General features: G+C 36.9%; 1 protein-coding gene across 6 annotated transcripts in view; it reads right to left on the reverse strand.

Annotated features, from left to right (window-relative positions):
* TENM1 (teneurin transmembrane protein 1) overlaps positions 1 to 26,681 on the reverse strand; it is a 916,085-nt gene that overhangs the window by 185,859 nt on the left and 703,545 nt on the right. For 4 of the 6 annotated variants that reach the window (XM_005227449.5, XM_059883262.1, XM_059883264.1 and 1 more), the window contains 3 exons: positions 17,876 to 18,061; positions 16,298 to 16,321; positions 14,319 to 14,465 (listed from right to left, as the gene is read on the reverse strand). In XM_005227449.5, coding sequence (XP_005227506.2) covers positions 14,319 to 14,465; positions 16,298 to 16,321; positions 17,876 to 18,061 — 357 coding nt within the window. The remainder of the gene's footprint in view (positions 1 to 14,318; positions 14,466 to 16,297; positions 16,322 to 17,875; positions 18,062 to 26,681) is intronic. The other 2 variants (XM_059883266.1, XM_059883265.1) reach the window with 1 other exon arrangement.

The raw sequence follows: 26,681 nt of genomic DNA on the forward strand, positions 1-26,681 counted from the left end.
GTTCCAATAAATATATCACATAAAAGCTTCATTCTTTGGTAGAGGAATGATGTGGTACACAGGGATTCTAGGAGGAAGGGAGACTTGAGAATACAGTCATTCCTTGGTATCTGAGGGTGATTGGTCCCAGGACCCCCACGGATACCCAAATCAGAAGACACTCAAAAGTGAAAGTGTGAGTCCGCTCAGTTGTGTCTGACTCTGTGACTCCATGGACGCTAGCCTGCCAGGCTGCTCTGTCTACGGGATTCTCCAGGCAAGAATACTGGAGTAGCTTGCCACTCCCTTCTCCAGGGGATCTTCCTGACCCAGGGATTGAACCCGGTCTCTTGCATTGTAGGCAGACTCGTCACCATCTGAGCCATGAGGGGACTCACTCTTTTATATAAAATGGTATACTATTTGCACATAACCTATGCATATCCTCCTGCATACTTTGTCATCTCTAGATTACTTATAATGCCTTTGTTGTTTAGTGACTAAGTCCTGTCTAACTTTTTGTGACCCTGTGGACTGTAGCCTGCCAGGCTTCTCTGTCCATGGGATTTCCCAGGCAAAAATACTGGAGTGGGTTGCCATGCCCTCCTCCAGGGGATCTTCCAACCCAGGGATCGAACTGCATTGGCAGAAGGATTCTTTACTGCTGACCAGGGAACTAATACAATGTAAATACCATGTACACAGTTATAAGTATAATGTAAATGCTATGTAAATAGTTATGAGGGGTGTGTCAAGTTTTGCTCTTAGAACTTTCTGGAATTCTTCTTTTTTTCCAAATATTTTTGATCTGCAGTTGGTTGGATCCATAGATACGGAATGCGAGGATACAAAGGGCTGACTGTAGGTACACAGCACTGTGTTAGGCGCATGGAAAGTAAAAAGCTAAAACCAACTTTTTTCCTGTCTTTAGGAGTTCAGAGCTTAGTAGGAGGAATAGGCACACAAAACAGCTGACTCTTACACTTGTTAAACCTGCAGTAGGTGTTACAAGAGAGTTAACTGCAAAGAAAAGGGGCTGGAGAGATTAACTGAGCATATAGACACTTCATTCTACATCCAATACAGAAAAATAAAAATTAAGGTCCTTGCAAGGTCCTTAAAGCAGACAAGTAGCTCTAGTGTCGATGCTTAACAAGGATAAATATAAAGATGCTCAACTTCTTGCTTGCCGTGGAATAGGGAGGTGCGGATGGATCACAGCTCCTTAGGCTGATGATGAAAGTCACTGGCACGGTTTTCATGTGGCTCTTTTGCTCGCTCACAGGTGCTTACAAGACTGCTCCTGTTGAGCTGGAGGGGGAGGCACCACAGCTGGAGGCAATGGAAGCCAGGAACACCAAGGGAGTAGGCATTTGGAGCAGTAGCCCCAGGGCACCCAGGAAATATTTTTCCCCACATGAGGTCCTTTCAAATTCCCTGTACTATAGACACTACTTTGATTTAAAATGCAGTTTGCTGCTTTCTGGCCTCCGCTGTTAGTTCAGTATATTTTTGCCCCCGATTTTTGCTTTTCTGTATATATGTTTCTTTTTCACTGATGAATAATTGTTAAGTGTGGATTAGTTTCACTAAGAGGTTCCCTTCTGGTCCCCTTTCTCCCCTCATTCAGCAAATTTTATGAACAGATTTTCTCTAGATTGTAGATGCCACAACCACCTATCCCTCCAGGACATTGTTCATAGCCTCCTCTTAGCACCTTCCCTCTTGACTCTGCTAATGAAACATCCAATGTGCTGAAAAGCTGGCAAAAATATCAGTCTGATAAAAACTGTTTTCCGATGTCTGGAATTGTGCATAAAATACTAAACAATGAAAAACTACTTTTTCAGATGGGCAGTCACCTTTATCTTTCAAATTGGCAGCAAATGCAGTAGTCATAAGATTGGGCATTCAGAGGTTTCAATCTGTCTACCACACGATTCTAACTTATTTTTGAAAAGAAATGGATTTTAAATAAATAGTAATGCCCAAATGATCTTCAAAACTGGAGTCTAAAACTAAACACAGAGCCAGTTGAAAATTTGGACTCACATTCTCATAGAATTATGTGCTATAAATTCCAAGCTAATGTTTCATATGCCATAATTGTCTATTATAGGGGGTTGACCCTCTACGACCTCTGTTTTCTGAGAGAATAGTACAACTTCTCTTGAATCTAGAAAGGCTACAGGCAAGCCAACCAATAATGGTATGCAACCCTTGAATTATAATTCATAGGTAAGCCCAGTACATGGGCAAAGATCTACTTACCAATTATCACATTGGATAGCACTCCATACAGTATGTCTAGACTGTTACAAAGAAGTGTAAATGACAGTCACACTGCTTGTGTGTGGGTTGCTTTTTTTCTTCCTTTGGGTATTAATGGATCTTTTATCTTTCTGAACTGGAAGCTGTGGCACCCTCCTGACAGCCAGGCTCAAGGTGTCAGATATGGACACATGAAATGTTAACTTATTTTACTTTTGGGGCCTATTCCCTTTAAAGGAATAAAAATAAAAGCAGGCAAAAAAAAGTGGAGGTTAAATTGTCTTAAAGGACTAAATACAGCATTCACTGATCCTAGCTTTGCCAGCCAGGTAAGGGCCATTCCAGCTGGCTCAGTTGGCGATCATGAAGATCAAGGACACTGATTTCTTCGGAACATTTCTTCACTATTTAACTTTTACCTATTAGATGCATGCCCTTGGTTGAAAGCCAGATTGAATAAGGGAATATGAATGATACAGGGAAAACCCATATTTTCCTAATCCTTAAAATGAATTTACAAATATATATCATCTTAGGGACAGCGCCCATATCATCACTTTGATGAAAAGGGACAGTTAGTTCATGGTAGGCTATCCAAAAGGATTTGGCAACATGTACAGATTAGTGAGGGGCTTCTCAGGTGGCACTAGTGGTAAAAAACTTGCCTGCCAATGCAGGAGACACTAGAGATGGGGGTTCTATCCCTGGGTGGGGAAGGCCCCCTGGAGGAGGGCATGGCAACCCACTCTAGTATTCTTGCCTAGAGAATCCCATGGACAGAGGAGCCTAGTGGGCTACAGTCCATAGGGTTGCAAAGAGTTGGACATGACTGAAGTGACTTAGTATGCACGCATGCATGCAAGCATGCATAGATTAGTTAACGGCCTTCCAGGTAGCTCAGTGGTAAAGAATCTGCCTATAATGCAGGAAGCGTGGGTTAGATCCCTGGGTCAGGAAGATCCCCTGGAGCAGGAAATGGCAACCCACTCCAGTATTCTTCCCTGGGAAATCCCATGGACAGAGGAACCTGGAGGGTTGCAGTCCACAGGGTCACAAAGAATCGGACACAACTTAGTGACTAAACAGCAGCCGCAACAGCATAGTTTAGTTAATTAATACTCGTCAGGTATGGCACTAGGTACTCCCATGTGTATTATTTTAACTAAATCCCTGTGACAACCCTGTTCGGTAGACATTCTCATCTCCATTTCACAAATAAATGAGGGGGGGCCGAAATGTGGTTGGAAGAAATTTGGGAGCCATATTAATACCCAGTGTTCTGACTACAAATAACATGCCTGACATTATCATCCAAGCAGTATTACTAGTACTATTGACCTCGGTGTAAGACCTCCAAGTGCCTGATTAATATAATATTTAGCTATTTTAAAAATATTTATTTAGCTGACTGTGCCAGGTCCTGGTGGTGGTACATGGGATCTCCAGTCTTCATTGAGACATGCAGGATCTTTTAGTTATGGCCTGTGGGATCTAGTTCCCTGCTGCTGCTGCTAAGTCGCTTCAGTCGTGTCCGACTCTGTGCGACCCCAGAGACGGCAGCCCACCAGGCTCCCCTGTCCCTGGGATTCTCCAGGCAAGAACACTGGAGTGGGTTGCCATTTCCTTCTCCAATGCATGAAAGTGAAAAGTGAAAATGAAGTTGCTCAGTCGTGTCCGACTCTTAGTGACCCCATGGACTGCAGCCCATCAGGCTCCTCAGTCCATGGGATTTTCCAGATCAAACCCAGGCCCCCTGCATTGGGAGCAGAGAGTCATAGACGCTAGACCACCAGGGAAGTCCCTTAATGTAGTATTTAGAACACATGAAGTGGTTAAGGTGAAAGAATCAGACAACTTTGGTCTAACCTTGACTTTGCCATTTACAAATCAGTGCAACTCCTGGATTCTGTTTCCTCATCTGTTAGATGGCATGAATAGAGGGCTGTTGTGAGGATCATCACATGCTATCATGATCATATTAGCACAGCGCTTAGGGTTTAGTAGCTAGCACTCTCAATAAATGTTACTTAGCTATGGTCATTAACCAAATTCTAGTCTGTACAGACAACAAAGAGTCCAGGGACAGAGTCCTAGGGGTAGATGTTAATGGTCTGCAGTGGCAGCTTAAAATGTTCAGACTCACGTTTTTTCAAGTTGCCTTATCACTGACCAGAGGGCAATTAACTTCTCTGTAGCATATTCAGTTCATTAGAACTTGTTCATTTTGTGAACTCTGCTTCATTAGGTTGTCAGATAGGTAGGAATCTATGTGGCTCTAAATGGACACTAATGCTACAGTAAATCTTTATTCATTGAATTTCACAAGTTCAGAATTTGTTATCATTTGGACAGGGGCTGGACTGAAGCTTAACCTTTTCAGTGTGTATAGAATAGAGGATCTGCCAAGCAAATTAATAATGAAAAGGAAATTGAAGGGCTGATTATTCCAATGATTCAGTTGAACAGAATCTTCTCAGACATTTAGGAATCTACAAACAATGGACTAATTTTGAATCATTCATAAATATTTACTAAAGCAAGGCCTCTACTAGGAAATCCTGGTAGCTTCATTGTTGCTCTTATAAGCATCAAAGGTAATATGATTGTATTTCCTTTGGAAATAGTCTATAATTCATCTTTTTTCATTTACTCAGGCTGACTTTTACCTTAATATTTTGCTGTATTAGTAAAAAGAAAGTGGGAGAGGTTAAGGGCATTTGCATTGTAACTGCCTAAATCGTTGTTATTGCTATAACCTATACAGTTACTTTTCTGCATCAGGAAAGTAAATTGTTTATATTCCACTAATGTTCACGTCCTCCCCACCTGCCATCAATGGCTTCCACATTGCTCAGAATAAAAGCCAGCATTCTGACAAAGACCTGTTTTCTCATAGTCTGGTTCTCCACCATCTCTCTCTTACCTCACCTCCCTCCCATTACCATAGCCCACAACTCCCTTCACCACTATGTCTATGCCTGGAAACTTCTCTCCAGTGTTAATATGGCCCACTCCTTACTTCATTTAATTCTTTACTCAAATGCCACCTTCTCAGTGAGGCTTCCTCTGACCACAATATTTAAAAGTTCACCTCTATTGCACATTCCTATCTTGTTTTAACCTGTTTAAAAATTTCTCTATAACACTTACCAGCTTCTATCATACTGTTTAAAAAATTGGGGGGTTTATTGTTTGCCTCTCATAACTAGAATATAAGATCCATGAAACAAGGATTTAGTCTTCTTTATTCATTGCTATTTCCTTAATGACTAGAACAGTGCCTGAGTCCAAGTAAGCATTCAATAAATATTTGTTGGATGAATAAATGGATGTCTTAAAAGTCCTATTTATAGGACACTTATAAATGTACCTAGAAATTAATAAGTGTTCAATTAATGCATCAAAATATGTAAGTTACAGATGGATTCTTCGTTGACACCACACCTTTATTACCCACTTTATATTGAAAGTGAAAAAAGGTGAAAGTGTTAGTTGCTCATCATGTCCGACTCTTTGCAACCCCATGGACTATAGCCCTCCAGGCTCCTCTTCCCATGGAATTCTCCAGGCAAGAATATTGGAGTGGGTAGCCATTTTCTTCTCTAGGGGATCTTCCCAACTCAGGGATTAAACCCAAGTCTCCTGCACTGCAGGCAGATTCTTTGCTGTCTGAGCCACCAGGAAAGCCCTACTTCAGACATTCTTATTCATTCTCACCACAAGCAGGAAGATGTCAAGTATTATTAGCCTTAGTTGATAGATGATGTGACAAATCTAGTTATAGAATGGTTAACTGAGTTATAGAGTTTAGATGTTCCAACTTCCACTTATATCTGGAGTCACTTGGCAGTTTAGGTTCTCATAACTAAGATGATCTTCTAATAAATGAGTTCCTTGGAAATGAGGGGGGATATGGTCAGAAGAAAAAATAAGGAATATACTTCCAATGCCAAGCCTCTTTTCTCAGCCAAAGCTTAAAAGTAAATGGAGGGGCCCTTAAACAGAGCAAATGTTATCAATTCACTGCTCCTTCTATTTCATTTTCCTATTTATTAAACACTGCAGGATGCTGGTGACATTCAAAACATGAGGCTTATTGATCCATGAGCTTATATGTGTTCATAATTCACCCATGGTGCTGATTTCTAGATCTAGAAACACTACATCATTAAACTGGCTTGCAAATAGCTATTGTCCTTAATGAATGGTGACTTGTTATGAAGAATGATTCCTGGAAGATCATTCTCTTTTAGGCAATTAACTTATTGATTTTACCAATGAATATGAATATAGCCCACTGGAAGAATTTATATAAGAAAAACTTTGACAAACAGGTGACAAATACTTAAAAGATAAGAGGGAAAAAGGCTGTTTTGATTAAACACTCTTATTATGCATCTTTTTAACCTCTGTGACAATCTTTCCACAGTATAAAAATTCACCTTCATTCCTTTATAACTTGAGTGAATAAAATAATCTTTGATAGCTGATAATCTTTAAAAATTTACAATGTTCTGTATAATCTGGCCAGTGCCTACCTTTATATTCTCACCTACCAATCTCTCCTTAACTCACTGTATTCCAACCACAATAACTTATCTTTCACTTTCTAGAAGAGTCTAGTACAGTTTCACCTCAGGGCATTTGTACATGCTGTTTCCTTGGCCTGGAACATTCTTCTTTTGACTCATGGCAGGCCTCCCTTGCCACATAGACCTGGTTAGGTTCTGCTATACATGTTTATAGCACTGTGAAAACTTTATGGCACTCTTCACAATTGTAAATATATACTTAATTCTGTGGTTTCTTGTTTAATATGTAAACCATAAACTTGTGCAGGCAGAAAGTCATTTGTCTTTTTCTCCTTAGTGTCAAGCACAATACTTGGCACAAGGCAGTGATGAATGAGTGGAAAATTGGGTACCCAATTTGAAATGTTGGGCTGAAAGGTAAAATTTTGAATCAAACATTTGGATCAGCACTCTCCAATAGACCTTTCGCCATTGATAGGAATGCTCTAGATACGCCCTAACACAGTAGTCACATGCCTCATGTGACCACTGAGCAACTGAGATGTGGCTAGTGCAGCTGAGAAAGGAGATTTTTAAGGTTATTTCAGTCATATTTAAATAGTCACATGTGGCTAGTGGCTACCATATCAGACAATGCAGGTTTTGAGATCTCCAAATAATGTTGAATGATCTATAAACTCAGCCAAAGAATACAAAGAAGTTTGAAATTTTTACGAAGTCCAATTTATCATTCTTTTCCTATTGTGGTTTATTTCCTAGCTTTTATGTTTGAGAAGTCCTTTCCAATCTTGAGATCTATCACCTATACTTTCTTCTAATTGTGTTTGAGTTTTCTTTTACTTTCAACTCATTAATCAGCTTGAGTATTTCTATATATTTTATTCTTTTGGAATATGGCATAAATTGAAAACCTAAGTTTTTTTTCTTAATAGTTGTTTCAGTTCAGTTGCTCAGTCATGTCCGACTCTTTGTGACCCCATGAATCGCAGCACACCAGGCCTCCCTTTCCATCACCAATTCCCAGAGTTTACTCAAACTCATGTCCATTGAGTCGGTGATGCCATCCAACCATCTCATCCTCTGTCATCCCCTTCTCCTCCTGCCCTCAATCTTTCCCAGCATCAGGGTCTTTTCAAATGAGTCAGCTCTTCACATCAGGGGGCCAAAGTATTGGAGTTTCAGCTTCAACATCAGTCCTTCCAATGAATATTCAGGATTTATTTCCTTTAGGATGGACTGGTTGGATCTCCTTGCAGTCCAAGGGACTCTCAAGAGTCTTCTCCAACACCACAGTTCAAAAGCATCAATTCTTCAGTGTTCAGCTTTCTTTATTCAACTCTCACATCCATACATGACTACTGGAAAAACCATAGCCTTAACTAGACAGATCTTTGTGGGCAAAGTAATGTCTCTGCTTGTTAATATGCTGTCTAGGTTAGTCATAACTTTCCTTCCAAGGAATAAGCATCTTTTAATTTCATGGCTGCAGTCACCATCTGCAGTGATTTGGGGGCCCAAAAAATAAAGTCAGCCACTGTTTCCACTGTTTCCCCATCTATTTGCCATGAAGTGATGGGACCGGATGCCATTGTTTTAATTTTCTGAATGTTGAGCTTTAAGCCAACTTTTTAACTCTCCTCTTTCACTTTCATCAAGAGGCTCTTTAGTTCTTCTTCACTTTCTGCCATAAGGGTGGTGTTATCTGCATATTTGACTCAGCACCTCTTACTTCATAATGCTTCTTTTCCCTACTGACTTCTGATGCTTGGTTTTATCAGATAGTAACTACTTGTACTGGGGTGTGTTCCTGAGCTTTTATTTGGTTGTATTGGTCTGTCTACTCTTACATTACTACCACTTTGTTTTAATTACCATAGTTTAAAATTATTCTTTAACATATGATAGTTCTAGCTTGTTCTCACTATTCTTTGTTTTAGCTATTCTGATTCAGTTAATATAATGTCTAAACTTCTTTTCTCATGTCAATTCATATGAGCCTGTAATATATGGTGATTAATTTTCCAAATCCTAAATCAGGACGCTAGCTTTATTAACAGCAGTGCTTCCTAAGGCCCACCTGACTTCACACTCCAGAATGTCTGGCTCTACGTGATTGACCACACCATCGTAGTGGTCCGGTTCATTAAGATCTGTCTTGTACAATTCTTCAGTGTATTCTTTCCATCTCTTCTTGATCTCTTCAGCATTTACTAGGTCTCTACCATTTCTGTCCTTTATTGTGCCCACCTTTGGGCAAAATATTCCCTTGATATCTTCAATTTTCCCGAGGGATCTCTAGTCTTTCCACTTCTGTTGTTTTCCTCTAGTTTTATGCATTGTTCATTGAAGAAGGCCATCTTGCCTCTCTTTGCTATTCTTGGAACTCTGTGTTTAGTTGGATGTACCTTTCCCCTTCTCCCTTGTTTTTTGCTTCTCTTCTTTCCTCATCTATTTGTAAAGCCTCCTTGGATAACCACTTTGCCTTTTTGCTTTTCTTTTTCTTTGGGATAGTTTTGTTCACTGCCCCTTGTACAATATTACGGACCTCCATCCATAGTTCCTTCAGGCACACATAGTTCTTCAGATGGAATTCTGGTAGAGGTATTCAAAACCATAAAGGATGATGCCATCAAGGTGTTACACTCAATAGGTCAGCAAATCTGGAAGACCCAGCAGTGGCCACAGGACTGGAAAAGGTCAATCCTTATCCCAATTCCCAAGAAGGGTAAGTACTAAAGGATGGTCAAACTATTGAACAATTGCACTCATCTCCCATGCTAGTAGAGGAGGGCCTGGCAACCCACTCCAGTGCTCTTGCCTGGAGAACTCCCATGGATGGAGGAGCCTGGCTGGCTACAGCCCATGGGGTCACAAAGAGTTGGACATGACTGAGCGACTAAGCACCCATGCTAGTAAGGTCATGCTTAAAATCTTGCATGCTAGGCTTCAGCATTATGCAAACCAAGAACTTCCAGATGTCTAAGCTGGGTTTAGAAAAGGCAAAGGAGCCAAAGATCAAATTGCCAACATTCACAGGATCATAGAGAAAGCAAGGGAATTCTAGAAAAACATCTACCTCTGTTTCACCAACTATGCTAAAACCTTTGACTGTGTGGATCATAACAAACTGTGGAAAGCTCTTGAAGAGATGGGAATACCAGACCATCTTACCTATCTCCTGAGAAACCTATATGCTGGTCAGGAAACAACAGTTAGAACCCTGTATGGAACAACTGATTGGTTCAAGATTGAGAAAGGAGTACGACAGTGCTGTTTGGGGTCACCCTGTTTGTTTAACCTGTATGCTGACTAAATCATGAGAAATGCTGGGCTGGATAAATTACAAGTTGGAATCAAGATATGTGGGAGAAACATCTACAATCTCAGATATGAAGATGATACCAGTCTAATGGCAGAAAGCAAAAAGGAACTAAAGAGCCTCTTGATGAGGGTGAAGGAGGAGAGTGAAAGAACCAGCTTAAAACTAAATATTAAAAATACTAAGATCATGGCATCTAGCCCCATTACTTCACAGCAAATAGAAGGGGAAATGATGGAACCAGTGACAGATTTCCTCTTCTTGAGCTCCAAAATCACTGCAGATAGTGACTACAGCCATGAAATAAGGAGATGATTGCTTTTAGGCAGGAAAGCTATGACAAACCTAGACGATGTGTTGAAAAGCAGGACATTACTCCATTGACAAAGGTCTGTACAGTCAAGTGGTCATATACGGTAGTGAGAGCTTGACTATAAAGAAGGCAGAACACAAAGAATTGATGCCTTCAAACTGTGGTGCTGAGAAGACTCCTGAAAGTCTCTTGGACTGCAAGGAGATCAAACCAGTCAATCTTAAGGGAAATCAACCCTGAATATTCATTGGAAGGACTGATGCTGAAGGTGAAGTATTTTGGTCACCTAATGAAAATAGCTGACTCATTTTAAAAGTCCCTGATGCTGGGAAAGATTGAGGGTAGGAGGAGAAGAGGGCATCAGAGAATGAGATAGCTGGATGGCATCACCGATGCCATGGACATGAACTTGGGCAAACTTTGGGAGATGGTGAAGGACAGGAAGGCCTAGCATGCTGTAGTCCATGAGGTTGCAAAGAGTTGGACATGACTGGGTGACTGAACAACAACAACAAAGCAAGACACATGATTAACACATGAAAATGTGGTTACCATAAGGTTAAGTCTCCTCTTTCAAGCACAAGATTGTGCACATGCTGTGTGCTTGTTGACTAAAGGTATATATGAGGTTAAGACATTTGATAGATTTGTGATTTCTGTGGTAATTAGTTTATATATATATAAAATGCAAAAGAGAGTTTTCTCTTTTCTCGCATATTAAAAAAATCCAAGTGTTCTTGGTTCTGTTTTTACTGTTTAAGGAGTTCTAAGGTAGCTCCGAGACCTGTGACACCCACATATTCAATGCAGCCCAATTAGTTACCAAGAGTCACAATGCACTGAATCAGAGTGTAACTAAAGTCAGAGCTGCAGGAAGTAGCAGTAATACTAATGAGTATTCAAAGCTGATTGCAATGCAAAAAAAACAATCCTGCCATTCTTTATGTATCAGCAATGATATGGAGTAATGAGATAGCAGCTACTTGAAGCAACTGCTTGAAAGTTACTGTAACGTTTTTTTGGAAACTGAAGATTTCTTAAGAATTAACATTAAAAAAATAAGGACCATATTTTTCTCCCCAAAAGGTTCAATTGGTACTTTCTGATTTAATTAAAACTCACACACCTACATGCACAAACAAGTATGCAAATATTCATCATAAGGCATATCCAACCATTTTGGATGGCTGGAAATGAACCCTGCCATTCTGGATAGTTGGAAAACTGAGACCAACAAATAAAGGGCATTTAATGTATTCTTAGGGGTGTTACTTAAACAGCATAAAAACACATTTATTGCCCAAAATTTCAGTCATGGGACTTTCAGAGGCTATTTAATCCAGCTATTTAATATATCTTTCCATCTCAAGGAAGAGCTAAATATTTATTTGTCATCAGTATCATCTTAATCCCACCAAGGAGCCTCACCCTCCTACTCCCTAAAGAGACAATCATATAAATATACTAAAATCACATCGGGTCCTTCATTTTTGATTCTCACATAGATGCACATTTTTAAAGCAATGTTCATAGGTCGAAACAGATTCAGCAACATCTTCTATACCTTTTGCATCTATATATACCACAGATATTGAAATTTGATAATCCACTATTTCATTACTATTTAACTGATCCATTCATTAAACATTTTTGACTCCCCTGAGGTAAACTTGAGGCCACAAAAAAATGCTTGATAATTAAACATTCAATTATTTTTTTAAAATAAAGCTGTATATTTTAAGGGAGGAAACTTATTGTGGCTCAACACTGAGTCAGAAATTTTACTTGCATAGGTTGTTAAAGTATTTTCTGAGCATATCATTTGAATCAATATATCAATTGAGGAATTTCTATTACTACACCTTCAATCCTTTTTGTAAATAAGCAGACTACCTAGGTTTACACTCTGGCTCTGTCATTTACTTTCTATATGATCTTGAGCATTTTATTTAACTTCTCGGTGCCTCAGTTTCCTAATTTGTACAGTAGAGTTAATAGTAGTTTCAACCTCATGGAGATTAGGTGAAATAATTCACATAAAGGACTCAGCACAGTGCCTTGTACATCGTAAGCACAATACAAGTGAGCTAATATTACTAGTAATTATATTTGCCACCAAACTATGGACGCTAGGACTTCTTTGGTGGTCCAGTGGTTAAGACTCTGCATTTCCAATGCAGCAGGTGTGGGTTTGATCCCTGGTTGGGGAACTAGGATCCCGCATGCTGTGTGGTGTGGCCAAAAACAAACATAAAAAAATAGACTCTGGGTCACACTTAATATGTAACAAGAAAACAATGTAGACAGGATATAATTAAGTGCTGGATTGTATGGTGTATATGATAAACAGCATGGTAGACTAGGGTGGTGGATGTCAGGCATCATGGGAGATACAGCTTGAGTTGGAACTTAAATGATGGACTGAGAATGATGGGTGTAGAGGATGAGGCTTGAAAAAGAAGATGAGTCTTGGTGAACCATAAAAGGCAAGTTAATAGTTGACCAGTGTACCATTTAATTGAAAATCTCACTCTCGCCTCCCAAACAAAAATTTTAATTTAGATAGGAAGGAACAGTCTCTTCAGAAAATGGTCTGTTATCCTTTGTATTGACAGAGTGGTGATTGGTGTAGTTTATCATCTCTCAAGTAGTTCACATGAAATATCTTGTTTAATACTTATAACAACCCTATTAGACAGTTATTATTATCAGACCCATTTTGAAGATAAGGAAACTGAAGCACAGAGATAGCAAGAAACTATTCCCAAACCCAACAGCTAGAAGTATATAACAGAGCTCATATTTGAATCCAGAAATTCTGACTTCAAAGCCCTGTGCTCTTAATGAGAAAGTTGTTTCTACTTAAAATTCATAAGGTCTTATACCTTTTCAAGGCAAACTGTTAGCTAGAACAATAAAAGAGGACACTTTTATGCCCAATTTTGTGCTTAAATGATGATTGTAACCTTATTGTTTTAAGCCCTACGTGCTCAAATGACAAGGTATGTAATTGTCCAGGCACAAGTAGAAACCTTGAGGAGTTAAATTTAATAACCTACTTCATTTTAAGTTAATATACAGAAATTAGAAATTATTTTTTTCCTGTCAATTTCATGTTTTCTTGATTAGAAAGTAAGAGGATTTATTGTTTTAGGCTCATTCAGAAGTGATCTGGGTTGTTTTGAGGCTGATTGTACAATGCATTAGATGACTTTGTTTGCTAGACTAAAATAGAAGTGGTTACCCTGAGGCCTCAGAGCCACATATGGCTTTTTAAAACATGTGCAGCTCTTGAATTAAATATAAAATTTCTACTGTGAATTGTCTTGATGCCGTGTCCTTTGAAAGATATAAAGTGCTACTAAAAAGTAAAGACACAAGAGGGAGCCCTAAATAACTAAGAATAAAGATAACTACCTCATAGTGTGTGTAGTGCAAGGTACATCAGCATCTGACAGTTTAGACGTTGGCACATGGATTTTATATAGCATAATAAATGCCACAGGTACGGGAGCTGGCATGGTTGTAACAATTAAGAAAAGAGAAACTGAAGTCATATAGCCTTGAATTGGAACCTTGGTTCTGGCACTTTTGAGCTGTGTGATCTTGGAAAAGTCACTTACCATTTTCACTCCAAGCATTAGCCTTTCTATTTAATAATAGGGAAAATATTACCTATACCTTATAGCGTTATTGTGAGCATGAAATGACATATAATACACACAAAGAGTTTGGAGTATTGCCTGGTTACAGTAAATATTCAATGAATTGAGATTCAAAACATAGTATGACCTTATATTGTTTAAACCAAGGATTCTTAACTTCCCCTTTTGGCCAGATTGGTCATCACTGTGCTAGAGGCTGGGATATTCCTTCTTATATGGACATTTAATAAATGACTCACCTCCATCATTGTCCAAGTTATCTCCACAAAGCATTTCCATGACAACGTTGCAGCCTGTCCCACTCCAACCCACCTGACACACACAGTGCCAACCATTTTGATCCAGGGTACATCGCCCATTTCCAAAGCAGAGCCCCGGGCAGCCATCTGGAAAGACAGCAGTGAGTAACAAATTCAGAGACATCACAATGGGATTGGCCAACGATGAAGTATCTGCCCATAGGGAAAAACTGAATCATCTGGTGAGATGTTGAGATGAGGTGTTAAATAAATGGAGGAGGGGCTTGCTTGCTTATACCACTTTTCCAGGGAACTTGTTATCCCTTACTCTGCTGTGCTTTTCCTTAGAGAGCCAATTAAACATTATTAATGCTAACCCCAATTCCCAACCTCTGATTCAGATAGGATAAAATCTGTGATGGGGACAAGCAATGCATTTTGTTTCTTTTCAAAAACGGTATCTCCTCATTTCAATCAAAACTGGATGGATGATATTGTATCCAGTTATGCGAAAAAGGTGGGATAAGACAGCCATCTCTAGGAAGAGGCACTTCTCCTAACTACTGCCACTCTCTGCTGATTTTTCCCTAGTGATATGTTGCTTCAGGACTTAGGTATGTTGGTATACAATTCAGGTCATACCATTAATTGCCCATATGGTGCCTTAGAAATATGCTGCACTTGCTTTACATCATTTCAGCTTTTCTCATCAAGATTATTATTGATCTGAGAGCTAAGGATTGATTTTTTTTTTTTTACTTATCTGGTATTTCTCTCAGAAACTAGCATAATAGTATACCTGTTGTCAGTGCTCAACAAATGTTGGTGGAATTCATGCATGCCAAATTTAGACTTTCAGAATTCTAGGGATAACTGAATAAATATAGTCAAGAGAAAATCGTTATGCTTAAATGACTTCTATCCACTGGTAACCCTAACCACAAACGCTGATGACGCTCTCTATTTAGACATTTAGTTTCTCAGGGATGACCTACTCTCTGTACCAGTGGTTCAGAGATACGCTATCCCCAAGGACAACTCTGCATGTCCCAAGTGCTCGAGAGAGAAACAAAGGCATATTGCTTCTGGAAATTTCCCAAGTAGCAATGCAGAACAAGATCTAGATTTTACAAGTTCTAGATAGTCCAATGAATGCTCTTTTCATTTTCTCTATTTGAAAGAAAATTCCAGAAGTATAAAAAGCAAAAGAATGCTGTTTTTAATCTGTAGAAGCAACCCAGTATTTCTTACAAATGGTCTTTCTAGCAACTATCAACAACAGAGGAAGAAAAAAAATGACAGATGGCTGTTAAAAAATATGAAAAGATTATACATATGTATATGTTCATCACAAAATAGTATAGGATGAACATGCAGAAGATCAAGAAAGAAATTTATCTAGTTCCAGTCTCAGGCACATACAAAGGAAAAAGAGAAACTAGGAATAATTTGAATGGGACATTTTAAACTTTCTGAGGCTAAGGTAATGAAAGGCACCAGGGTATCTGACAGAAAAACTCTTGTAGTCTCTATCAAATGCAGATCCCTGGGGGGATGGATGATGAGGTACTAACAGGGGAATAATTCTGCCCTTGAAAGGATACATGGACATAAAGCTATATTGTTACGTTAAATAAAAAGTTCAGCTGTCCACCTAAACCTAGTTTATTTAATAATTACTTCCCTGTCAATATAAACAGACACACACACACAACTCGACATAAAGACAAAGCAAAATAATTCTTAAAACTGCTTAATGATCTATTAAACTCTATGGCAAAAAAAAATGCATTGATATTGGGAAAGCAAATTACTTTTAAGTCTATTATAGCATGAACCTGGCAATATTACACTTAAGATTGCCAAAATTAAAAACAATAACACCACCACCACCAAAACCCACCAACAATTTCTTTCCCACATGCATATTCTCTGCTTAACATAATTTTCTCTTATAAAACTAGAGAGAACAAGCTTACCTCGGACAGCATCTAAGTAGTGAGCTAAAAGGGGGGAAAAGAGTGATGGAATGAATTTCTGGGAGACCAAAGCTATACAAGTACTAATGGTTTACCATCTGTTGCCTGGGAGGAGAAGAGAAAACTGAACACTGAAACGCCTGCAGCTCAAAAGTTGGTACACTGGCCTGTGTAGTTTGTGAGTAATATTTTCTTTGGGAAAGATATTAATGGCTTTTTTGCAAGCAACTCTATTAGGCTTCCTAAAAAAGTGTCACATTTCGTTAAAAGTATAAGAACTGCATTTTTATATTTCAGTAGTAACTTTCATGAGAGAGCACTAGCTTGAACTTCTTAAGACTAGTATCTTTAGAAGGGGGTTCTGGAGTAGCCACTTTGGTAATCATTGCAATATTAGAATCCTCCTATGTGAAGGCAATAAACTTACTCTAGTGCAGGAATGTAATTACTTAAGCTGTGTCTGAATCTCACCCCTCACCACCTTTTCAATGAATTTTAAATATTTTCCACAGTCATAGAACAAGACTTACTGTACCTTTAGCAGAGTAATAATACAGTTTATTAAAATTGTGTTATATATATTATACATTATTTTGGAATGTTCCAACCATTATAACAAAATACTTTCATCTAGAAATGAAAGCTGTAGTATAGTCTAGTGGGGAAAAAGAGCTCACAACAACGAACTAGGTATCCAGAGGCTCACGCTTGCTTTTGCACTGTATGAATTTTCTGTGTGTTCATAGAATGACATTGGAACATTGTGTGACCCACTTTCCTTAGCTGAACAATGGGAATCGTACTTGTCCTTCTCTATACACGGGAAACCTTTGTGGCAGATACATGTGTGTGTCAAGGGCTATATTTTTTTAATTAAGTATTTTATAATTGAAACATTAATTAGTGTTTTTTTACGGTGTGAAGACCATGTGATACATTGACTATGACATAGATTTTTTCATACCCACAGATTGTTCTCCCAGGCAGTATCCTAAAAATTTGTGAAATTGGTGATGAGGGATGACACAGCCTGGATGCTTTGTTACAAAGTATCTATACTACCCAATAAACAATTCAACACAGATGTTCTTTTGATGGTAGGTCAGGAGTGTCTGCCTTATGCATTAAAGATAGTCCTTAATGCTATTGAATGGCCGCTGATAAAGTAGTGCCATTTAATGAAATGGGACTTAGAGGCAATCTAAGTACTTTCAACCAAAACAATTCATACTTTTCAAAAGGAAAAATGGCCAGTGAATGCTACCTTTACAACAAAAGCCCTTCTCTTATTAACTAATGACACTATTCTAATGTATCATCTTTCATTTGAGTAACTCAAAACACTTGAAAGCAGAAAATACAAAGAATACCAAAGTAATGAAAAAGAAAATGGCAAAGAAGTAAATAAAATATTATCCTCAAAACAGGAAACCTCCTAGTTAAAGAAACTTTCAAACTTATGGCCAACCCTCCTACTTCTCTCCTCCCATTTCAAAGTCTACAAAAACCCTGGTGATTGATTTGTTAGACTGCTTTACTTTCTCAGTTAATCCAGTGTACTTTGTTTCAAGTACTTACCAATTGTGCAGTGGTCGCCCTCCCATCCAGGGCTGCACTCACATTTTCCATCTTTGCACTGGCCATGCTCAGCACAGTGAGAGTGACAGGAGCGTTCTTCACACGTTGGTCCAACCCAACCTTCTTCACACTGGCAAATTCCCCTTGCACAGACTCCATGGCTACCACACTCCATGGTACACAGCTCTGTAGGGAATTTAAAGAAGATATATTTACGTATTTTATTACAACCAAAGTTTACTCTTTCAAAAACACATTACAATGACCAAAATTTCCATCTATACCTATATTCAAAAGGTCACAAAGACTTCTAGCATGTGAGTGAATGTACAAATAATTCTATTAAAAAAAGGTAATTATGTCTCTATGTATAAAATAAACTCTAAATCATCTTGCTTTTGAGGAGTCTAAAAAATGAAAATAGCATTCAAGGCTCAGAAATGAAGTCAGTGGCAAACAAATGTCAAGTGGTTTTCACTAAAAATTCATTAGGACCACAGAAATTTTGTTGCAGAGATTTTTGTGATGCTATAAGAAATCACTGGGGAAAACACACATAGTAAAATAGTATCCTAACTTCATTTGGGAAGACAGGATTTACAATCAGAAAGGTGGTAACTTTCTAATACAATTCATAATACACAGGAGGTAAAGCTGCCAATGATGGTAATCAACTGGTTTCCCTGATCATACTAATGATATTTGCATTTATTTTAAATATTTAGAATGACTCTTGATTGATTATTATACATCTTCTTATCTCAAAATGCCATTCAATATTTAGCCAATGTAATCAATATGTATTACCAGTTCTGTCCAGTTTCTCTCTTCTGTCTCACTGACTTATTTTTTGAGGCACACTGAATATTAATAAAATCATGACAGTAGAAAGCCAAAATAAAAGTTTGGTTAGACTGTTTCTTGATGAAACTCCCTTGCTGGAGGGGCAGAAAGGAGATAAAAGCCTGTCAAAAGAATGCCATAGGTTTGGGGTGAATGAAAAAGAGAATATTCTGGAATCCAAGTGAGTTTTATTACTATCTATGACCAACCTAGATAGCATATTCAACAGCAGAGACATTACTTTGCCAACAAAGGTTCGTCTAGTCAAGGCTATGGTTTTTCCTGTGGTCATGTATGGATGTGAGAGTTGGACTGTGAAGAAGGCTGAGCGCCGAAGAATTGATGCTTTTGAACTGTGGTGTTGGAGAAGACTCTTGAGAGTCCCTTGGACTGCAAGGAGATCCAACCAGTCCATTCTGAAGGAGATCAGTCCTGGGATTTCTTTGGAAGGACTGATCCTAAAGCTGAAACTCCAGTACTTTGGCCACCTCATGCGAAGAGTTGACTCATTGGAAAAGACTCTGATGCTGGGATGGATTGGGGGCAGGAGGAGAAGGGGACGACAGAGGATGAGATGGCTGGATGGCATCACTGACTCGATGGACGTGAGTCTGAGTGAACTCCGGGAGTTGGTGATGGAAAGGGAGGCCTGGCGTGCTGCGTTTCATGGGGTCGCAAAGAGTTGGACATGACTGAGTGACTGAACTGAACTGAAATGAGATGATTTACCATTTTTAGCATAAGTTACCACCTTTTTGCTCATTTCCATAGCACCATGACAGTCCTGGCTTGACTAGGTAGGGACAAGAATACTCCCTCACCAAACATGGAGGAGAAACTGATGATGGAAGTGTGATGTCTATTCAAGAATGAGGAAGAAGGCAGTGTTCCCCGTCCATTTTTCTTTTGACTATAAAACTGTGGCCCACTAAGTTTTCAGGGCGGGGCACCCTCTTGCTCACCTACTTGCAAGCCTCACAAAGGTCCTAGACTAATAAATTACTCCTTAGATATCACTTTGCCTCTCACTGAATTCTTTCTGAGCTGAGACACAAAGAACTGGAGCTCCTTGGAGTGCCCAAAATGCCACCTAGAGGTTTCAGTTACATGTAAAATATTGCTGAGAGGTCAGTGGGCAGAGAAGTACCCATTAGATTTACCAATATGGAAATTGTTGGCAACTTTAGGAAGAGCTGTATTGATAAAGTAGTAGTTGTAAAGGCAGGTTGGACTGGGTGGAAAAGTGAATAGAAAATTGTGTGTGGGATCACCAGATTGTGAGAAAATTCCAGGACCAAGAAAATACCAAAAAAAGGGGGACTTACCCTAAAAAATGCTAGCTCAAGTAGGTTAATCTTGAATTAGTGCCAACATTGTATATCTTGATTCTGAATCTCTGATTGATAATCTGTATTTTAAAATTTAGTTCTTGTAGTGAACTTGATATTGTAATTATATTCCCCTTAATGGCTTCCCTCAAGACACTAAAAGCTGAAATGAAAGGGCCTTTCTAAGATTAGGGAACTAAATAGGTCAAAGGCAATCAAACCAGAGCTGACTGAAGCAATTAGAGGCAAACATTTTGCATACATTGCTTTATACAACTATAAATTTTAGACACAGAGGAGTAGCATTATTCTGATGATTTCCTGAAAAGTAGTAGGACTGGATGAATAGCATCAGCAAAATGGCAGACTAGGCTATCCTTAAACCACCTCAACATAAACCATTAGGAATGTTGAATATAATATAATATAATATTTTTTAAAATTGCCTGTCTTAGTTCATGAGAAAAAGAAATTCTCAAATGCCAATGGAAAGCAGATGCTAACATACAAACATGTAAGCATGTAAGTCAACCCTCTGGCAGCCTAGAGGGGTTATTATATCCAGTAATGACTAGGAGCTTGGGTATCTGTGTCCACAAAGGGAAAAGAGATGAGGTCTTTGGCCCATTTAAGATAGGGAGTTGGAGCAGAAACTTCTGCAGAAAGCAAGGACAACCCTTGAAAAACTGCAACCTCAATAGATGGGGATTAATAAACTATCCACTAGCCTAGAGAGATGGCAAGGAAGCATTGACTACATAATAACAATAATTATAAAACTGGGGGATTAGAAAACAATAGTGAAATAAAATATTACCTTATCATATTAGGTGCAATGGAATCCCCTGTGTGCAATATTTCTAAAGCCTTATATTCTTCAGGAGTTAGGTAAGAGATACTTTGTCAAGTACGCATATAAAAGTGGAAAAGTGATTGTGACCTAAGTAATTTTTACTATTCTCTTCTGATAAGAACTAGAAAACCTAGACAAAAAATATTTAAAATTTTGTTGAATATTACTAGAATTCACAAAATAGTAAAGGGTTACTGGGCCAACTTCCAGGAGAAAATGATAACCCAGAGAGGTGTCTGACATTTATAGATGTTTCTCTTCTAGAAATATCTGTCAGTTCTGGTGGATGCAGCTGGAAGGCTCAAAGGTTGAGCAGAGCTTTTGTCAATCTTATGGGTACAGAAAAAATACTTGACTAGATAATGGCTGAAAAATTTCCAGTACTGAAGCCAAATATTGAAGCAAAAGTGAAGGAACAAAAAAGAGAAAAAGACAGATTCACAATTATAGTCAGAGATTTTTATGATTCCCTTTCTCATTAACTGACAGAACAAGCAGATAACTCAGAAAGCATATGTAATATTTGAGAATACGACTAACAAATTTGATCTAGTTGATAATACAGAATACTGCATTAAATAACTACAACATACACAGAAATTTCAAGTACACAGAAAGCATTTACAAATATTGACCATAGGCTGGGTTGTAAAGCAAGTCTCAATGTATTTCTAAGTACTGAAATTATATAAACACGTTTTCTCCCTACTATGGAATTAAACTTGAAATCAGTAACAAAAGATAATTATAAAATCCACATAATTTAGAAATTAAGAAATAGTCTTCTGAATGAACTATAGAACAGAGAAGAAATCATCATGGAAATAAGGAAATATTTTGAAATGAATGAAAATGTCCTCAGTGGAGGACAGAGGAATCTGGCGTGCTGCAGTCCATGATGTCACAAAGAATCGGAAATGATTTAGCAACGGAACAACAACAAATATGTAAAAACTTGTGTAATATAACTCAGTCCATATGTATAGGAACATTTATATGATAGAAAGGGGAGCCAGCTGAAAAAACAATGACCCAAACATCCAATTCAAAGAAATTACGTAAAGAAGAGCAAAGGAAACTCCAAGAGGGTATAAGGAAGAAGATAATAATTTTAAAAGCTAAAATTAAGTAAATAGGAATAAATATGTGATAGAAAGAATCAACAAAGCCAATATGTGATGATTTGCATAAACTAATAAAGTTGATAAACTCCTGATGGGGCTCACGAAGAAGAAAATACAGAAGGCCCAAATAACTAATATTGGGAATGGAAAAGATGACATTGTTGCAGATTGTTCAGACATAAAACATCATAAGAAGGTAGCACAAATAACTTTTTGTCAATAAATTTAAAACTGTAAGTGGAATGGACAAATTCCCAGAAAAATCAAGCTTACAATAATGCACACAAGGAAAACAAGGAAACAGTATTTTCTATAAAAATCTTAATAAACAATGAAAAATATCCCCCCGCAAAAATTACAATCTCAGATAACTTCATTTGTAAATATACCAAAATTTTAAGGAAGAAAAATTGCCAATCTTGAATAAACTTTTCCAAAGAATAGGAAAAAAGAAAACACTTCATAGTGTGTTTATGAGGTCAACATAACCTTGATGTAAAAATCTGACAATGATATTATAAGAAAAAATACTGGCTAATCTCACTCATAAATATGGATGTAAAAACTCTGTAAATACAGCAAAACTAGTATTACATAACAGGAAATCATATAATTACCCATTTGTATTTATTCTAGAAAAGCAAGATTGGTTTAAACTTTGAAAATCAATAATTGCAATTCATCATATATATAGAGTAAAAGATGAAACTCATATGATCATCTTCACAGATACATAATGAGTATTTCATAAAACACTAAACATTCATTCATGATAAAAATAGCAAACTAAGACTAAAAGCAACTTTAACCAATAAAGATAAGCTACAAAAACCCCACAACAAAAACATTATTTAATTGTGAGATGTTGAAATCGTTTCTTCTATTATTGACACTGAGCAAAGATGGCTATGATCATCACTTCTATACAACATAATTCTTGAGGTCCTAGCCAGTGCAATAATGTAAGAAAAGGAAAAAAAAAGTATAAAAATTGAAAAGGAAACAATTATTATTCAAGGATAGTATGATTGTGCATATACAAACTACAAAAAGTATCTGTATATATTACTAGAATTAATATGCTTAATAATAATTTTAAACACAATATTTGTAAGACCTATACTGGAAAATTATTAAAATTTGTGAGATAAACTAGAGGAAAAACTGGATAAATGGAAAGCTACAACATGTTCATGAACTGAAAAACTCAAAACTAAAGATGCCAATTTCCCCCAAATTCTCCTGCAGATTCAATACATCCCCAATCAACATCTCAGCAGTTGTATGTGTGTGTTTGTATGTTTATGTGTATATTGATCAGTCAAAGAAAGGAGAAGAATAAGGTGAAAAGACCTACTCTTGCTGATAGGAAGACATTATAAAGCTATGTTAATTTAGACAGTGGGCATTGGTACAATGGCAAATAGACCAATCAGAGTAAATAGATTCCTAAAATAGATCCATACATACAAGGATACTTGATTTATGGTAAAGGTGGTACTGTAGGCAAATGAGAAATGACTACTGTTTGAAATGGTTCTGGGAAACTGAATATCCTTTAAGAAAAATTCATCTCTACCAAATCCTATATACAAAATCAATTCCAGATAAAATGTACTAACAATAAATTGACAAAGCTTCTAGAACGCAACATTAAAAAACAATTTCATGATCCTTAGCACACAAAAAATTTTTAAAAACTGTACACAAAATGCTAACCATAAAGATAAAAGATAAAATTGGACAATATCAAAATTAAGAACTTCTTTTAATCGAAAGATAGAGTAAACACATGCTGTTGGTGGTAGAATATATTCTACCACAGGTGTTTCCTATCTGGATAATTCACTGAGTTGTACACCTAGCACTTTTGTCCTTTTCTGTATGTGTATTATGTTTTAAAGAAATGTTAAGAAGTTAAAGATAATACGCAAAAGAACATAAACTGAATATATAATTTCCTAACCAGAAATAGAGGAATAAGAATGAAGATAACGTAGGTAATCAGAGAAAAGGGAGAAAAAGGGTAAAAGTCAATGAAAAAATAAATGATGTAAATAGGAGACAGAGAAGATTATAGGATATAAATCCAAACATGTCAGTAATCATAGTAAATAAAAACAAATTGAACTTGCAGTTTAAAAGACTGAGACTCTGTAACTGAGTGAAACAGAAAATGTAGTTTTGTTCTTTCTGTTTATAAGAGGTGTGCTGAAACATACTAATACAGAAAAGTTATCAATAAGAGAAAAAAGCATGGTAGTAAAGTACCAAGAAAATTGCAGTAGCTACAATATTATCAGATGAAATAGATTTCAAGGTGTAAAGATCATTATGGATAGAGTCATTATATAATGATAAAAGGATTAATTCACCAGGAAGAGGTAACAATTGTGATCCTGTAAGAAAATATAGCTTCAATATATATAAAGCAAACCTTGACATACTTGTAATGAGACAAATTGAAAATTTCACCATCAGGAATAAAAAGATAAAAAATTAATGAGGATGTAGAAAAGTTGAATAGTACAATTAAAAACTTTAATATAATGAACATGTATAGAACCCCAAAGCTATGACTATAAACACACATTCTTTTCAAGAACATACAGAATACCCAGAAAACAGACAATTATTAGTTTACAAAGGAAAGCTCAACAAATGACAAATATTCTACACCATACAGATCATGCTGCTTCAGCAAAATGCACTAAAATTAGAAATCAGTGAACAAAAAGCAAAAGCAAAAATGCAGAAAAGTGCTCCTTAAAAATATACTGTAAAATAATTCATGAATCACATAAAAATTATATTGGAAATTAGGAACTGGGTAACAATGAAAATACTATTTATAAAAACTTGTGGGATGCAGCTTAGACAGTAACTTAGAGGAAACTTATATCTTTTCATACATTTAGTAGAAAAGACAAATTGAAAATTAATGAACAAAGCATCCAACTCAAGGAGTAAGAAAAAAGATTACACATAAGTAGAAGGGAGGAAACAATAATAGAGCTAAAAGTTAATGAAGGGAGAAACAAAGAAACAATAGAGAAGATGAACAAAACCAAAATTTGTGTCTTTGACATGAATAATAAAGTAGAGAAAGCCTTGAAAAAATAGAATAAGAAAAAAAGAAAGGAAATGATGAAAATAAATATTAAAGTTTAAAATATAAAAGTAAATGAAAAAGTACTATAAACAACTTTATGACAGTAAGTTTGAAATCATAGATGAAGTAGATGATTTTTCAAGAAAAAAATGGATTTGAGAAGAAACCGAAAGCCTGGATAGATCTTAAAGACATTGAAAATGGCCCAGATGATTTTACAGGTATATTTAGTGAAACTTCTAAGAGACAGGTAATCTCTATTTTAAGTCACACCAGAGAACGTGAATAGAGAGAAGACTTCCTGAACTATTTTATGAGACTACTATAATCTGGTTCCAAAGTAAGGTGAGAAAAGAAGAAAGGACTTTTTTGTGGCCTCATCTCACTTATAAACATGGATGCAAAAATCTTTAATAAAAGATCTGGAAATCAAACCAGATACATACAAATATAAGAAATTACAACAAAGTAGGCATGAATGCTAGGATGGTTTAACTTTTGAAAATCTATTAAAATAATTGATCACTGAATTAATCCATTTGACTTTAGTCTCATTTCATAATGGATTAAAGAAAAACTATCATCTTATATATAGAAATAGTATTATATAATATTATATATTTATAATATATTTCCTATTTATAATATAATCTCTTAGCACAATAGGACTAGATGGGAATTTACCGAATATGATAAAGGTGATTTACCAAAACCCTAAAATAAGCATCAAACTTAGTGATAAAATAACATAGTTCCCTTAAAGTCAGAAGTACCACAGTTAACTACTGCTTCTAATTCAGTATGGTACTGGATAACTTAGCTAGCACAATAAAGCAATTACAATATAAAATGTTTAATGCCTGTAGTAAAGTGTTAGTCGCTCAGTCGTGCCCAACTCTTTGTGACCCCATGGACTGCAGCCCACCAGGCTTCTCTGTTCATGGGAGTTTCCAGGCAAGGATACTGGAGTGGGTTGCTATTTCCTTCTCCAATGCCTGTAGAGGAAGATACAAAACTGAATATACAGATGAACTATGAAAACAGGAAGAGAGGATAGCAAAGTTACTGTAAACAGGATTAACAGAAAAAAATCAGCAGCATGGCTATATATCAGGCACAGCCAACTATAAGTAGAACGTACAATTTTTTTAAAAAAAGATCCCATTCATAATAATAACATATCTTGCAAAAAAAAACTTCAATGTCCTTTCATGCAAGAATTTAAAATCTTTTGAATTGAAGGACACATACAAAGACTCAATCAATGGAGAGACTACTATGCTCATGGCTCACAAACCTCAAAATCATTAAGATGTTAATTTTCCTCTACTAGTTGTGTAAATTCAATGTAATTACAGTCAATATTCCAATAACCTTTTTCATAGAGCTTGAAAATCTGACCTTAAAATCCATATGAAACAGAAAAGACTAAGAACATTTCAAAATATATTCATTGATACGTGCATGTGTATGTGTGTGTCCAACCTAAATGTACATCAATAGGAAAGTGGATATATAAATTTTGGTGTGTTCATATGATGCAAAA

The sequence above is a fragment of the Bos taurus genome, chromosome X (genome assembly GCF_002263795.3).
Source record: "Bos taurus isolate L1 Dominette 01449 registration number 42190680 breed Hereford chromosome X, ARS-UCD2.0, whole genome shotgun sequence".
NCBI classification, from domain to species: domain Eukaryota; kingdom Metazoa; phylum Chordata; class Mammalia; order Artiodactyla; family Bovidae; genus Bos; species Bos taurus.